The 16,097-nt window shown below is 50.2% G+C and overlaps 1 protein-coding gene across 1 annotated transcript; it reads right to left on the bottom strand.

Annotated features, from left to right (window-relative positions):
• Positions 1-620: 620 nt before the first annotated feature.
• LRRC10B (leucine rich repeat containing 10B) lies at positions 621-12,039 on the bottom strand. The gene has a single exon (XM_050956399.1). The coding sequence runs from the start codon at positions 11,512-11,514 to the stop codon at positions 10,624-10,626; it is 891 nt and encodes a 296-aa protein (XP_050812356.1). The 5' UTR covers positions 11,515-12,039; the 3' UTR covers positions 621-10,623.
• Between the last annotated feature and the right edge of the window lie 4,058 nt (positions 12,040-16,097).

The following is a 16,097-nucleotide window of genomic DNA, read 5'->3' as shown; positions in this document are numbered from 1 at the left end:
GCAAAAGATGTCAACCTACCCACTATAACTAATGTAGTTCCCAGTCACTGAGACCTTTTGCACCCTGGGTCTTTGACTTCAGCAGCCAATAGAGTGAGACTTCTCTCTTAAAAAGCCTCACACACAGGCATTCACGCATCAAGAGCCCACAGCCACAAGACAACACACAAGAAGCTGTGGCATCAGTGTCAGGCACAACAGCCAGTCATATACATAATATATATTTCAAGTACATAAAAGGTATTACAATGAGGAGGAAGAAAAATTGTTCTCCTTAACCTCTGAGGATACGACAAGAAGCAATGGGCTTAAATTGCAGCAAGAAAGGTTTAGGCTGGACATTAGGAAAAACTTCCTAACTGTCAGGGTGGTTAAACACTGGAATAAATTGCCTAGGGAGGTTGTGGAATCTCCATCCTTGGAGATTTTTAAGAGCAGGTTAGACAAACACCTGTCAGGGACAGTCCAGATAATACTGAGTCCTGCCATGAGTGCAGGGGACTAGGTCACCTCTCGAGGTCCCTTCCAGTCCTATGATTCTATATGCATGCTTGTGTCAAGGGTAAACTCCAGAGGAGAGCGAGCTCAAAGGCACAAAGCCCAAGCGCATTAATAGGACTAATCTCGGTGCCAAAGAGCTGCAATGAGTTCAGAGAAGTGTCTCATTGCTGCACCCACAGAAGGATGCTCTGTAGAGGAGATAGGCCCAAGGCTCTGAGGGCACCAGGCAGCCAGTCAGTCTTTGCCTAAGCACTCTGGAAGGAGCAGTAGCACAGGAATCAAAGTTCTGATAGCACCACCACCAATGGTCATGGCCTTGAACATCCAGTTAAAGAAAGAAAGAAAGACTACTCAAGGAACCAATGAAAGATATATGGCTAAACTAGCACAACGCTGCTGAAGTGGCAACAAAAGACAGGACGAACACCGCCAGAGCTGGCAAGTCCCCAGGCAGCCCCGTCACCGAAGGCCGTCTGAAAAGAACTGGCCATGAAACACTCAGGAGCCAACCGTACGCTGCAGGAGGGGACGGCAGGAGTTGGCCACATCTCAACACTTCCGAGCTCAGGCAGTTCTGGCTTTGTCTCATGCTAGCAGCATGAGCCCAAGGGTGGCAATCCACTGAGATGGTCATTTGGCCAGAACAGGTGTTCCATGTGCACTGAGAAGCTCTCCAACTGGGTTCATAGACTCAGAGACTTAAGTCCAGAAGGTACCATCACAATCATCTAAGCTAACCACGTGCATAGTGCAGGCCACAGATCCTCACCCACCCACTCCTGTAGTAGGCCCAAAACCGCTGGCTAATGGGCATGCAGAAAGGTGAGCAAAGAAACTGACCTATTCCTTTAGTTTGATACATCAGCAAGTTGACCAGCTTGTCCAATATGCTTTAAGATATATGAAAAATACAAGTGAACCAATGATACCTCATGGAATGCCAACAAGACCATGGCAGACCATTGACAGTTGTTTGTTTCCTTGTGTGGAACAACAGACTCGATATGCGTGTTGTGCACTATTAAACTAACTTCTTGGAACTGGAAATCCTGAACACAACTGAAAGTACCACAAACCAAGGGCCATACTCACTAGACACAGAATCCCTGAAAAGATTATCTTAGACAATGGCCTTTGTTATTTCTCAGAGGAATCTGCAAACTTTGCCAGTGCAAGAGATTGTAAACAGCACAGTTAATCTGTTTTATCGACAAAGCAACAGTCTGGCTAAGGAACCAGTCCAAAGGACAGAACGTATACTGGTCAAAGCCAAGGTTGATGGCAAAGGTTCCTCAACCTTTATCGGAATTCACTTACTGACTTTAAAGTGTGATTCTACTCTGAAAAGAGACACTATAGAAATGTCACCGTGACGTTCTACATCTGTTGCCTCTCAATGTTTCCAGGTCAAATGTGCTTAGTATACAAGTAAAAAGAAGCCAGCCATTAAAACTCACTCTAGGTTCTGAAAACTAAATTTAATTCTTTCCTTCTTCTACATCATCACTAGCTAGAGAGTTACTGCAGGCCAACTTAGACCTTTGTTGACATCTCTGCAGCCCCCATCTTCAGATTATGTCCTCAGCAAAACTGGTGAAACCCCTTTGGCTTCACTGGGGTTGCACATGTGTAAATGACTGGAACTATGGCATGGCTACACTGGAATCAGGAGATATGACTGTAGCATGTGAAGACAGACCTGAGTGAGATTTGATCTAGTTCCAGTTACAAGAACAGTAAAACTACAGCAGCACAAGCATCTGCCTGGGCTAGGCCCACCTGCCCAGGACCCTGGGTACACACTCAAGCAGCTGCCGTCCATTCTGCTGCAGATTCACTGCTATGGTTACTCGAGCTAACTTTGATCTAGCTCCATAAACTTAGCTTGGGTATGTCTATACGTGCTGCAATCACACCCCTAACTGCGGTGCAGACAGACCCTGAGTACACAATTCTGCTGATGGTGTCAGTGCAGAAGGAATCAAATCCAGCTCACTCTCCTGGAGCTGTGTTCGCACCGCAGGGCTAAGCAGTGTGAAAAACAGCCAAAATGTATTTTTCTCAATAAAGCAACCAGATATTATTAAATATTTTCAAGTACCCAAAATGTGCTGGGACTCTGAAAACACTCAGGGAGTAGATCTGCTGAGCAACCCCCTGCGTTTTTTACAGACTCACTTTTCAGAGTGGAATCACACTTCAAATCACCAGTCCATGTGCCAACCCCTTTTCTCAGCACGCAGAAATGGCTGAAATAGCAGCACTCCAAACCAGCTAAGAAGATCCCTATTCTACGTGAGCGAACCAGATGCAGATAAAAAGCCCTCGGCCAGTGTTCCCAAACCTTGCATCTCCTATTGCACATACAATTTGTGAATCGCTATGACAATGCGCACGGTGCCAGCCACACCAATATCACTACTAGAACAGCACAAACACCTCTACCTCAGAAGCCAGAGTACCAAATATGGCCCAAGATTGAAACCCAAGAAAGTTAGGGATTTGTATATTGCCTCCTATGACCACTGGGCGTAGGGGGATCATTGCCCTAAGACATCGAGACTTCTCAGTATACGTTGCGAGCCAGAACATCAGCTAGGGTAAATTGGTGTAGCTGCATTGATGTCAATGGAACTAGACCAGCTGATACCTTCTGAGAATCAGGGCTTGTGTATGCTTGGATCATTGCAGTGTAAAGAGCAGAATGGTCATACGAACCCACTTGCCACAGTCAATGCGACTGATTCATATTTCTCTTCCAGCAGACATTGTACATCGAAGGGTCTCTGAAGGGAGAGGTAACAAAATGTGCTAATCCCTTTTGCAATGAACCTGCTAGTTTTGTTTACCCTGAACCTTTCAGAATCATGCCCTTCTAAAGAGAGACTTCCTCTCTCCTAGGCTGCCTTATGTTTGCAGTTAGCAGGAGCAGATGGAAACAGAAGCATGCTCCGAACAACTGTGATTAAAACAAGACACAAAGCAGTGCACGCTGGATATCGGAGAATATGCCACTTACATACATACAAATCCTATTCTCTATACTGTGACCCAAAGATGCACACGTGCCGAAGCTATTTGCATACAGTGCTAGGGCTGTGAAGTCTCACTTGTATTCCTGCAGCGTCAGATTAGCTCATGACCAGACCTGCAAATGCTCTCCTGGAATGCAGGCCCAATCCTGATCCCTGTGCAGAAGCAATTGTTGTGCCTGAAACCGGCCTCCCAGATTGGATCCCATTGCTTTTGTGGAACCTCTCTCGACTCCCTCCAGCTAATGCCCTCTGTGACAGATCCAAACCAGTGGGGTACAGGAGTCTGGTAGAGGGCAAATATACTGGGCACTGGATGAGCAGTTTTCTGTTCCCTGAGTGACCAGAGCAGGGTCTGCACTAGAGTAATCAGGAACCTGCTAGAACCAATTAAGGCAGACAGGCTGATTAGAACACCTGCAGCCAATCAAGGCAGGCTAATCAGGGCACCTGTGTTTAAAAAGGAGCTCACTCCAGTCAGGCGAGGGGGAGCCAGAGGAGAGGAAGTGTGTGTGAGGAGCTGGGAGCAAGAGGTGCAAGGAGCTGAGAGGGAGAAGAAGAGGGAGAGGGAGAGGGAGAGGGAGAGGGAGAGCTGCTGGAGGACTAAGGAGTACAAGCGTTATCAGACACCAGGAGGAAGGTTCTGTGGTGAGGGTAAAGAAGGTATTTGGAGGAGGCCATGGGGAAGTAGCCCAGGGAGTTGTAGCTGTCATGCAGCTGTTACAGGAGGCACTATAGACAGCTGCAATCCACAGGGCCCTGGGCTGGAACCCAGAGTAGAGGGCGGGCCCGGGTTCCCCCCAAACCTCCCAATTCCTGATCAGACACAGGAGTTGACCCAGACTGTGGGGAAGATCACTGAGGTGAGCAAATCTGCCAAATAAGCGCAGGACCCACCAAGGTAGAGGAGGAACTTTGTCACACCTCCAAGGGAATGAAAAATAGGCAGTCTAATGCCACAAGGGAAGCACAACGCTGGCAGCCAGACGGAGGGAGCCTGGGGAAGTCAGACTCATGGTGGTAGCACAGGGCAGCCAGGCAGAAGACCTGGGGAGCAGCAGAAGTAATCGTCCCTACAAAAAAGTAGGGCAAGAAGGAGGGGAAATTGTGTTATTTCAGCATCCAAATGCCTTTCTATGGGACTGCAACAAAAATGTGGCCATCTATGAACTTTGTGTTTGTCATTATGTTGCACACGGGGTCCAATCAGACCTTCAAAGTGATAGAGCAGTTAGAACTCAGATCTCCTGCTTCAAAAAGCATAGATGCCTGCTCCTTGAGCTAAAGGGGAATCTCCCTTAGATATCAGCAGTAGAGTGCCTCTGACATATAGAAAACCATTTCTGATTTTATTCAGTAGAAAGCAGTGGTGTGCATACATGCCACTCTCTATACATGCAGGTTGTCTCATTCGTACATAGAGGTGTGAATGCCACTATCTTGTATTACTATAGTGTCTTCAAAACCAAAGCACTTCAGACATTATGAACCGGGGTAGTCAATAGGCAGACCGTGAGCCAAATCCAGACTGCCAGAGGCTTTTGAACAGACCATGAAATCTTTTTATTTAATTATCATTATTGTTACTGAGGTGTGAAAAATGTTTCTCTGGAGTCCGGACCTTGACTATACCTTGACCAAAAAATTCCCCTGCTATAAACCATTCAGATAGCACCTCTGAAAGATGGGATCCAGCCAGGATATAGCACACTCTAGAACAGTGACTGCACCCCTTTCAGGAATGGGATTTGTCTTGCATACTCCCAAGTTTCACCTCACACTACTTGCTTACAAAATCAAACATAAACATACAAAAGTGTCACAGCATATTACTGAAAAATTGCTGACTTTCTCATTTTTACCATATAATTATAAAATAAATCAATTGGAATATAAATATTGTTCTTATATTTCAGTGTATAGTATATAGAGCAGTATAAACGAGATGTATGAAATTTTAGTTTGCACTGACTTTGCTAGTGCTTTTTATGTAGCCTGTTATAAAACTAGGCAAATAACTAGATAAGCTGATGTACCCCCAGAAGACCTCTGTGTACGCCCAGGGGATACACGTACCCCTAGTTGAGAACCACTGTGCTAGAACACCAGAGAGCAGGGGAAAATCCTAATTTTATAAAAGTGCCTGGGAGCCTTAATGTCCATACAGAGCAGACCGGACCACTCCGATTAATGCCTGGTGCTCAGTTTCTCTCTCTCAGAAAAAAGGTTAAGTCAACCCAGCTGGAATGTGAACTTATGATACCGGGCAGCATAGCTGTGTCATACCTGATACATAGACAACAAAGCCAACAGCGGATGAAACCCTAGACAGAGGCCTCCCAGATCTCGACATAATTCTGGAACTTCACAACTCACAAACATTTGGTAACCCTCAGTGCACTTGACTTTAGTTCATTTACATACTGCAGTCTTATTGGTTACAATTGGAGCTGGCTGAAACGCAGCCTTTTTATTCTGCAGGAAATTCCAACATTTCAAAATTTGGTTTTGCGCCACACCAACATGAAAAACAAAACAATGTGAAATTTCCAGTGAAATAAAATTTTCAAAAAAATTTAGTTGCAGGTCAAACAAAACATTTCGTTCAGATTTTGACTTTTGAAAAAGTTTATATGTTTATGATATAATACAAAATAAATTTCCAAATAAAGTCATTTCAAAATGAAAAATCAAAATGTTCCATTTCAATAAGGTCAAAACATTCCACTTTGACTTTCACTTTGACGAAACACTTCAATTCTATTTTTATTTCTTAACAACATTTTGTCAAAATCCCTATGCTCCTGCAGAAAGTTTTGAGAAAACTGTCTCATTTGAACATTTTTTGACCAGCTCTAGTTAAAACGTCTTGCAATTCTGACTGTTTTTAAAATAAAAAATTTAAACCTTTGGTCTGAAGTCTTTGGACTGTTCCACAAAAACAGTCTTTGGCTGTTCCAACAAGTAACTTGTGAAACTCACTGCTGCATGATGTTATGGGGGAAAAGAGCTCAGTGAGATCCACAGGTTCTTATGCTTCAGTGAAAGCTGATCACCGTCTGGGATCAGGAAACATTATCACCCCCTACCGCCTTGCTATGATATTGCACAATTAGATTTAACATGCGGAGGAGCATACTGGCTACTGCCAGGGGCAGGATACCAGACTAGACAGACCACAGATCTATTATACTATAACAAGGAGGAGAGATTGGCCCAGCTGATCACTGATCTGCTCTGATGCCTCAAGGAGGTGAAATACCAGATGAGATAGACTCACTGCTCTGATCCGGTCTTTGGAAGGCTGAAGACCTTCCCTCCTCCTGGCTGGAGCAGAACAGCAGAAATTCACTTCACCATCACAAATGGGCAGTAGGATTTAGACTTCATGCTCAGTAAGGCTGAGGATTAAGATAATCAGGGCGAGTCAGCCCTTAGCACAAGCAATGTTCCTATGGGTACCTGCATTCTTGATACACATACACAAGATTCCTGGGCTGACTCAGCAGCTGCCGCCAGTCCAGTGTCCCCATCTGGCAGAGGGGGAGGAAGGTAACTCGTGTCTCAATCCCCTCCCCCGACCTGGCAGCCTCTTGCTGACTCCGGATGTTGCTATAAGAAACAGCAAAGGAAATCATTTGAAATTGTTCCCTTAAGAAGTCTAATAAAACCACTTGAAGCTGATCAAGAGAAAGAGAGCAGAGAAATGACTGGAAACAGGAGGAAGAGGGGAATGAATTAACAACTCCAGTCAAGCAACATTGCTGATCTCAGTAAACAAAACAACTCTGAGAGGTACAGGAATCCCCACCACCAATTTCATCGGAGTCTGGACAATCAGCAATAAAAGGCCCTTCCCAGGCAGGAGTTTAGCCTCAGTGTACCCAGCTTAATAGACCCATGTGTGTGCTAAGCCTCAGGCAGGCATGCCCCAGTGCACAGAGCTAGCTAGGGCAGGCAGTAGTAGTGGGCTTAGAAGGGAGATCACTGCGGAGTGCTACGGGGATAACATGCAATACACCCCTAACTCACAGTGGGGGAGGGGGGGAAGAGGCAGGAGAACTCTGGAGCTCAGATCAGTACAGTCCTTTGAAATACAAGGGCCAGGGAAGCACTAAGGGCTGTAACTGTCAGGAGTCATTGTCTTCCCCTCCACCCGCCATCATTTCGATAGCACAATTAGAATCCATTTTTAAAACAGCAGCTTGAGTCAGCCTCTCTCACCGCCCATGTCCGCCCAAGCCTGTCCTGTCCTTCCAGACTCTCTACTCATGACCACAGGTATGCGGCTGGGATGGCACATCCTCAGGTGCCACAAGGGCTTTTCAAATAGGTGGGAGTGAGCGAGCGAGGACACCACTGAAAGAGAGACAGAGGGAGCACGGCTCAGAACGAGAGACCCCACGGCTCAGACAGAACAGAGAGGGAGGACGTAGTTTTCAGGTGCAGGTGGGCCAGCTCCGGGACCGAGACCATGCAGTTTGGGCCTCCCCTAGTCACACAGACCAATTCAGCCCCCGGAGCAAAAATGACACAGAGAGGGACAGAGCAGTTCTGAGAGACACGAGTCATACTATTCCTGTTATCAGTACTGGGCAGATTAATCCCCACCCAAGGCACCTGAACCTGCTACAGAGACACCTGCTACAGCAGCACACAGGCCCCGTCAGTTCAGCCTAGAAAAGACCAAAAAATCACAGGCTTAAAGCCCCAAAGCAAATTAAAATGTTACTCTGCAGACACCAGCAGAACCCACCTGAATGAGCCACACCTTGGCCTCACAGTCATGCAGCAGGAAGGGCCCAACTGGCTACAGGATGTGCTACAGATCTTTAAAATCCTCTGGCTACCTTCATCCCACAGATAAAGCTATTGCTAGACCTTTATGGGTGGGGAGTGTGGAGTACAGCAACTGGCACACAGGTTGCACTGGAAGGGACATCATAACCACTGCTAAAATCACCCTCCACTTCTACACAGGCAGTATCTTCCCACCTTCTTCCAGACACTACATGAAGCCCCCAAAAAAGAAAAGTGTGTTGGCTACTGGGATTAGAGTACATCATCAACACAAGCAGCTGGATTGCTCTAGCTCCTTTAACACTAGCAGACCCCCTGTCTACAGGACAATGTGTAAAACAGAGCTGTGCTCTCACCAAGTATTGAAGCAGTGATCCCAAAGCAAAAACGGAAGCCAGGACACTTTCCACTAGAAACCCAGGGATGGGCAATTTTGTACCCCACAGTGACAGGAGAGACTGAAACTGTCAGGCACTTTTTATTGTGCTGCATGAGATCCAAAAGAAGAGGAGGAGACTTTTCCAAGTGATCAGAAATAGCAAGACTCTTTGCGGCAAAGCAAAGAAGAAAAATGACATAACTTTGAGTGAAAGGAAAAAGACAGTGGAAATGTCTTAATGCTACCTGGCCCCTAGCCAGCAAATTCACAATAGATCATAGTGGCCACGTGGTATAAAACCCAGTTACTCCTCTAAAACCCTGACCAAGGCACAGAGATTTGACAAGTGTATTAACTTTGGCAACACTGGTATACTTTGCCGTGCCAATAATGTTACTGAGATTGAAGCTGGGCTGATATTGAACACAGCCCAGGGAAGTGTGGAGGGGAAGAGATGGAGAGAGAGAGCTGTGGAGGGGAGCTCAAAGAGAGATATGGAAAGGAGGGAAGGAGAATGGACCTAGCTCCAAGTGAGGGAGGAGCAGCACTGCAGAGGGAGTCACAGATGATAGCAGCAGGGGGAGGGATGAAGTAGAGCGAGAAAGAGTGCAGAGAAGACAGTACAGTTCAGAGACGGATAGAGAGAGGAAACAGGATTCCCCAAAATGTTAAAAATAACACAGATGCTTGAGAACCCAGTTCCCTTTCCCCAGGCCATATGATTCTGTTTACATACTCTTTCCAAATAAACCATCCTGGCAGCAGCCTCCCGAAGCAGCCTCCCTGAGAATCAGCCTGGGAGCCTCTTTCTCTCACTACCAGATTTTCTCAGTTTTCTACTTTTTATTGCTTAGATTTGGTACAAATCTAGCTCCCAGGGGGACTGGGAGAACGAGCCTGCCACCCCCAGGAGGAAAGCAGAGAGAGTCCTGCTGCTGCCACCCCAATGCCCCAGACGCACACAGTCCTGGTGGCCCAGTTCATACCAGCTTTTGCTTCTGTGCCCATTTAAGGGAATGGAAAGTCCAGGCAGCCTGCAAAGCAGCGCACAGGGCTCCTTTTCCCACCATACAAAGAGCGGAGGCAAAAACCCTTTCCAGGCCAGAGAGGGAGCGCTGCGCACAAACAAGGCTTTCCTGTCAGCTTCTTTTCAAAGCTGACAGCTCGAAGGAGCAGCTTGGGAGACGTTTCTCTCTGAGTCTAATTCCAGTAGGAGAATAGGAATCTCTAGGATGTGAGAAGTTTTTCTGTTCATACTTGAACCCTGTAGCACTCCAGGGTGTGGAGTCCAAGGGAATTAAAAAAACCCACCAGATCAAACAGCATGGCTTTTTCCTGTCTTGCATCTGAGTCCCGTGGCAATGGGCTGGATGGCTAGGAGCAGGGATCACTCACAGATACCTAACCAAACAGCCACAGATTGTCACATTAAAGTCCTTTCAATTCCAGGCTTCTACCACAGGCTGGCTGTTCTGAGAAGGCCAGCTCTTATCAATGCCCATCTCATACAGGGACCATCCTCCCACAGAGCTGGTCCAATGGGATTATCCAACACAATAGCATTGTGGTTTCAACCCTGCCAACCCCCATATCCTGTGGCTATGCAGGATGCCTCAGGGGTGCAGTGATTGCCCAGAACTCCTGCAGATAGATGATGCTCCCCTTTGCTGTCTGTGGTCCCAGCAAGGAAACAGCAACCCTTTTGATTCATGGTTTTCCTGTCTCATGCAAGAAGATAATGACTCCCTGGACTGGTAGTTACCCATGACCTTAGTTGGGAGACTGTGGCTACTCAAGGCCAGAGATGGTCCATGCAGACTCTCACCCCTTGCAGCGCAGAAGCGGATCTACCAGCCCACCAGTGTCCACCAGATTTTCTGAGCAGCAACCATGTTGTTGTAGTGCCCATTCTCATGTTTCTTCTGGGGAGCATTCCAGGGCAGAGAAACTGCCTTCAGCATCCTCTAGCAGAGAGGAGTCGTTCCTCAGGGTGCCCTGCATGGCTTCTGAGCCATTCTCCTCCTGCTCATCCTGCTCATCCTGCTCCCGCAGGCTCTGGAGACGTTCCTCCCTGGCCTCCATCAGCTCCTGGGCCCCATCACCTACAAGGGTGACAGTGTCAGCCACACAGGGTGGTGCTTTAACTGGATTATGGTCATAGGAAAAGAGCCGTAACCCTTTCAGGTGGACCAGGTCTGGGAAATCGATGATCTTGTTGCGGTCTAGGTCAAGGATATGGAGCTGTGACATGCGGAGCAGGGGCTGTGGGAACTCCTCAAAGCGATTCCCATATAGCCAGAGTCCCCGGAGGCCAGTCATACGTGGCAGGCTGCCCGGCAGCGCTCGGAGTCGATTGTCACCCATCTGCAAGGACTGCAGTGCAGGCATCTGGAGCAAGGCCCGAGGGAAATGGTACAGGTAGTTGTTCTCAATCCACAAGCAGCGCAGAGTCTGGAGCTGGGCAAATTCTGCAGGGAGGCCAAAGAGGCGGTTGCTGCCCAGGTAGAGGCGTGTGAGACGGGGCAGGCGGCATAGTGCCTCAGGCACCTCCTCCAGCTTGTTGAAGTCCAGTGCCAGGATGCGCAACTCCCGCAGTCCCTCGATCTCCTCGGGCAGCTCCCGCAACCCCGTGCCACTGATGTAGAGCTTCTGCAGGCTGCCCAGGGCACACACTGGGCCTGGCAGCCGCTTCAGGTGCCGCCCGGTCAGCTCCAGTGTCTGATCCCCACCACTCAGCTGTTCCTCCGCACCCGATGGCAGCCGTTCCTCCCTGCCTGAGGACCCTGCGCTGCCCATTCTCATGGCCAAGGGCTGCTGGGAGAACGAGAGCCACCGCCTCCAGCGGGGCAGCCCACAGGGAACATGACCACCAACTAACCTGGTGCCCCCTGGATTGGCCTCCTGGGACTAAGACCAGTGTTCCCCCCCACAGATCCCCCCGTCAGGGTTGGGACCGACCAGACTCCCGGAGCTGGGACTGGTGCCCCCTTGCACCCCTCCGGCCAAGGCTGGGACTGGTGCCCCCTGGATCGCCCTCCCGGGACTGGGCCACGTGCCCCCCTTGGGAGCCCTGTGCCGGGGTTGGGGCTGGTGCCCGCTCGCCTCCTCCTGCCAGGGCCGGGACCAGGGCCCCCCAATAGCCTCCCGACTATGGGGCCGGTGCCCCTAGATCAGCCTCCCGGGACCAGGACCAGAGCTCCGGGGTCCCCCTGCCAGGGCCGGACCGGTGCCTCCTGGATGGCCCTCCCGGGGCTACCAGCCTGCCCCTACCCGGGATCGGCCTCCCCCCCGCGTGGCGCCGGCCCTGGCGCAGCGCGGCCCCGGGTGCCTCCCGGCCTCTCGCTCCGGGGCTCCCGGCTCGGTCTGAGCTCGGCTCCCACACACCCGGCGCCTAGCGACTCGTCTCCATGGCAACCCCCACGCTGGACAGCCCGCCTATGGCGGAGCCGCTCGGGCGGGCGGGGGCGGGCTGTCCTCAGGCCCCGCCCCTATGACACGCCCACTCCCGAGGCCGGCTGCTGCGGGTCCTGGTTATACCCGGCGCGGGCTCGCTCGCACCTGACACTGGCCTAGCCCCCCTCCCCCGCATGTACAGCCTCGGATACACTCGGGGCCCGTCCCCCAGAACCCGTGTCCCCACAGGGCACCGACACCCCAGGGCTACAGCCCTAGGCTCACCCACTGCACCCCTTCCCCCAGTACACCCATCGCACAACCCCAGCCCAGCTCCACTGAGAGACTCCCTACCCTCCAACAGCCACCCCACAACCCCCCCACCACAGCTACACCCATCGCACAACCCCAGCCCAGCTCCACTGAGAGACTCCCTACCCTCCAACAGCCATCCCACAACCCCCCCACCACAGCTACACACATCGCACAACCCCAGCCCAGCTCCACTGAGAGACTCCCTACCCTCCAACAGCCACCCCACAACCCCCCCACCACAGCTACACCCATCGCACAACCCCAGCCCAGCTCCACTGAGAGACTCCCTACCCTCCAACAGCCACCCCACAACCCCCCCACCACAGCTACACCCATCGCACAACCCCAGCCCAGCTCCACTGAGAGACTCCCTACCCTCCAACAGCCACCCCACAACCCCCCCACCACAGCTACACCCATCGCACAACTCCAACCCAGCTCCACTGAGAGACTCCCTACCCTCCAACAGCCACCCCACAACCCCCATACCACAGCTACACCCATCGCACAACCCCAGCCCAGCTCCACTGAGAGACTCCCTACCCTCCAACAGCCACCCCACAACCCCCCCACCACAGCTACACCCATCGCACAACCCCAGCCCAGCTCCACTGAGAGACTCCCTACCCTCCAACAGCCACCCCACAACCCCCCCACCACAGCTACACCCATCGCACAACCCCTTCCCATGCTACACCATCCACACAACCCCTTCCCACACTACACAGACTCCCTGTCTTCCTACAGCCACCACACAACCCCAGCCCAGCTCCACTGAGAGACTCCTTACCCTCCCACAGCCACCACACAGCCCCATACCACAGCTACACCCATCACACAACCCCTTCCCATGCTACACCATCCACACAACCCCTTCCCACACTACACAGACTGTCTTCCTACAGCCACCACACAACCCCAGCCCAGCTCCACTGAGAGACTCCCTACCCTCTAACAGCCACCACACAACCCCCACACCCCAGCTACACCCATTGCACAACCTCTTCCCACACTACACCAGCCACACAACCCCTTCCCACACTACACAGACTCCCTGTCTTTCTACAGCCACCACACAACCCCAGCCCAGCTCCACTGAGAGACTCCTTACCCTCCCACAGCCACCACACAGCCCCATACCACAGCTACACCCATCACACAACCCCTTCCCATGCTACACCATCCACACAACCCCTTCCCACACTACACAGACTGTCTTCCTACAGCCACCACACAACCCCAGCCCAGCTCCACTGAGAGACTCCCTACCCTCTAACAGCCACCACACAACCCCCACACCCCAGCTACACCCATTGCACAACCCCTTCCCATACTACACCAGCCACACAACCCCTTCCCACACTACACAGACTCCCTGTCTTCCTACAGCCACCACACAACCCCAGCCCAGCTCCACTGAGAGACTCCCTACCCTCCAACAGCCATCACACCCCAGCTGCACCCATCACACAACAACTTCCCCTGCTACACTCACTGCATAACCCCAGCACAGCTCTATGGCGAGATTCCCTACCCTCCAACAACCACCGCACATCCTCCCCACCCCAGCTACAGCCACCACACAACCCCCCCTCCAGCTCCACTGAGGAACTCCTTTCCCCTCCTGCAGCCCCCACACAATCCCCTTCCCAGCTACACTGAGGGACTCCACACCTATAGCCACCACACAACTCCCCTCCTTGCTACTCTGATAAACTCCCCCCTCACTACACCCACCGCAGGTCTCCTGCATACCACCACCGCCAAACCTACTTCTGCTACATCCTATGCGCACACCTTTCTACAACTCCCTCACAGATACACACCCCTTTGCAACAGAGAGTCTTCTGATTAGTCAAAGCAGGAAGAAGATATCCCTGGCTACTCTTGTTGTGTATCCAGGAGTAGTGATGAGCATCCCAAGACTTGTCACTGTCGTGACTGCTTGGCAAGTGCCACTGCAAATGCCACTGCCTCAGAAAGTTTTCCTTTTCCTACTAACATTACCTGGGGTACCCTCTTCCCTGGGTTTAACTGAAACCAGCTTCCTTTTGTCCAAGTTTCTTCAGACACATCAGTGCTATCCCCTGCACTAGAGATGTAGAGCTGAGGGTCATCAGCCTATTAATGGCATTCGATCTCATGGGATTTCAGTCTCCTAGAATTCTCTGACCAGTCCTTTCTCCTTCATATGGCAACCCCCTGGGCACACCTCAAACCACACTAACAATCCCTGCTCACACAGCCAGGTGTACAAAACAGGACCCATCAATCCTTATCCTCCATGCCCTCAACCAACACATACACATAGCACTACACCACTTCTGTCTTCGCCTTCCACCTAATCCACCCCCCACACTCACATCCAACCCACAACCTCCAGCATACACCCAACCAGCTTTCCTGTGCATGCACAAAATCACTCTTCCTTACAAACTCAACAAAGGTCCTCCCACAAGACCCCAACCATCTCTCATACACTCAACCAGCCTTGAGTTGGTTGGAACTCAGGCAGCTCACATGGTTTGGATTAGGTTGGCATTTAGAAAGGCAGGCTCTACCAAGCCAGGCAGCTTTTATGGCTTGGATTAGGCAGACAGTTTGCATGGCTTGGATTGGGCTCGTACCCTGGAAGTTCCTTAGATCAGGAGAGTTATTCCTTTATCAAGTAATCCTATGGCACTTTAGCCTCAGGGGTGGAACTGTCTTCATAGCTGTATCTTGTATAGCTGTATCTTGTGAGCACATGGCTGGCAGTGACAATCTAATAAATAATAAACCCTGTTTGTCCCCCTCCCTGTAGGAATGTCTTGATTCCAAAGAAGGATCAGGCCTGTGTCCCAGTCCCAACTCTTGGCTGGGGGTAGGGTATTTCTGTTTGTTACCCAGGGGCCTGGTAGGTTTGTTGTGAGTCCTCTGAGAGGCTGGAATGGGAATTGTGCTGACAAGAGTTTATTGATCTCCCAACAGAGTGAAGCCAATTAGCCCAGAGGTTACCAGAGGTCACAGCAGCTGCCTTTACTCCCCCACCACCACCCTTCTCATTTCATCTCATTCATTTTCAACCAAATCACATTGAAAACAAAATTCTCTCATACGTGGTTTATCCTGTATCTTTTCAATATCCCCTTCCTCCCACATAATGCAGCCCACAAGAGATCCAAATGCCCACATACATGAGTTCCTGTGTCCTACAACAAAATCAAGAGGCACAAACACAAACATGCTGACCTCATGTACATGCAGATCTGTACACCAAATGAACTCACCTCCATGTACCTGGGCATATGCACACAAGCATACATACATGTATGGTATTTGTCCACAAATATGCCCACATAAAGAACATACATACAAATTAAAATTACATGCAAACACAAAACGCACTGAATTTGCAGTCTATGCCATACACAAATATTTAATTCACCTACATGCCCAAACATACATGCATACACACAGAAAACTCATGCACATTTGCACACAAACACGTGCCAAAATTCATACAGCAAACATATACAAACATGCATGCATTGCTATTCTATTCTGTGTAGCTTCATATACCATGCCACCACTGTGGTATCTACACACCAAACATGCATGCATGTGCTTGTTAAGGGACAGTCCATAAACTACCACGTCACCCAGCCTGGTTTCTTCCCGAGACTCAGTTATGCTTA

Source organism: Gopherus flavomarginatus, chromosome 5 (assembly GCF_025201925.1).
Source record: "Gopherus flavomarginatus isolate rGopFla2 chromosome 5, rGopFla2.mat.asm, whole genome shotgun sequence".
Taxonomy (NCBI): Eukaryota; Metazoa; Chordata; order Testudines; family Testudinidae; genus Gopherus; species Gopherus flavomarginatus.
This window is presented reverse-complemented; position numbering and strand designations above follow the sequence as displayed.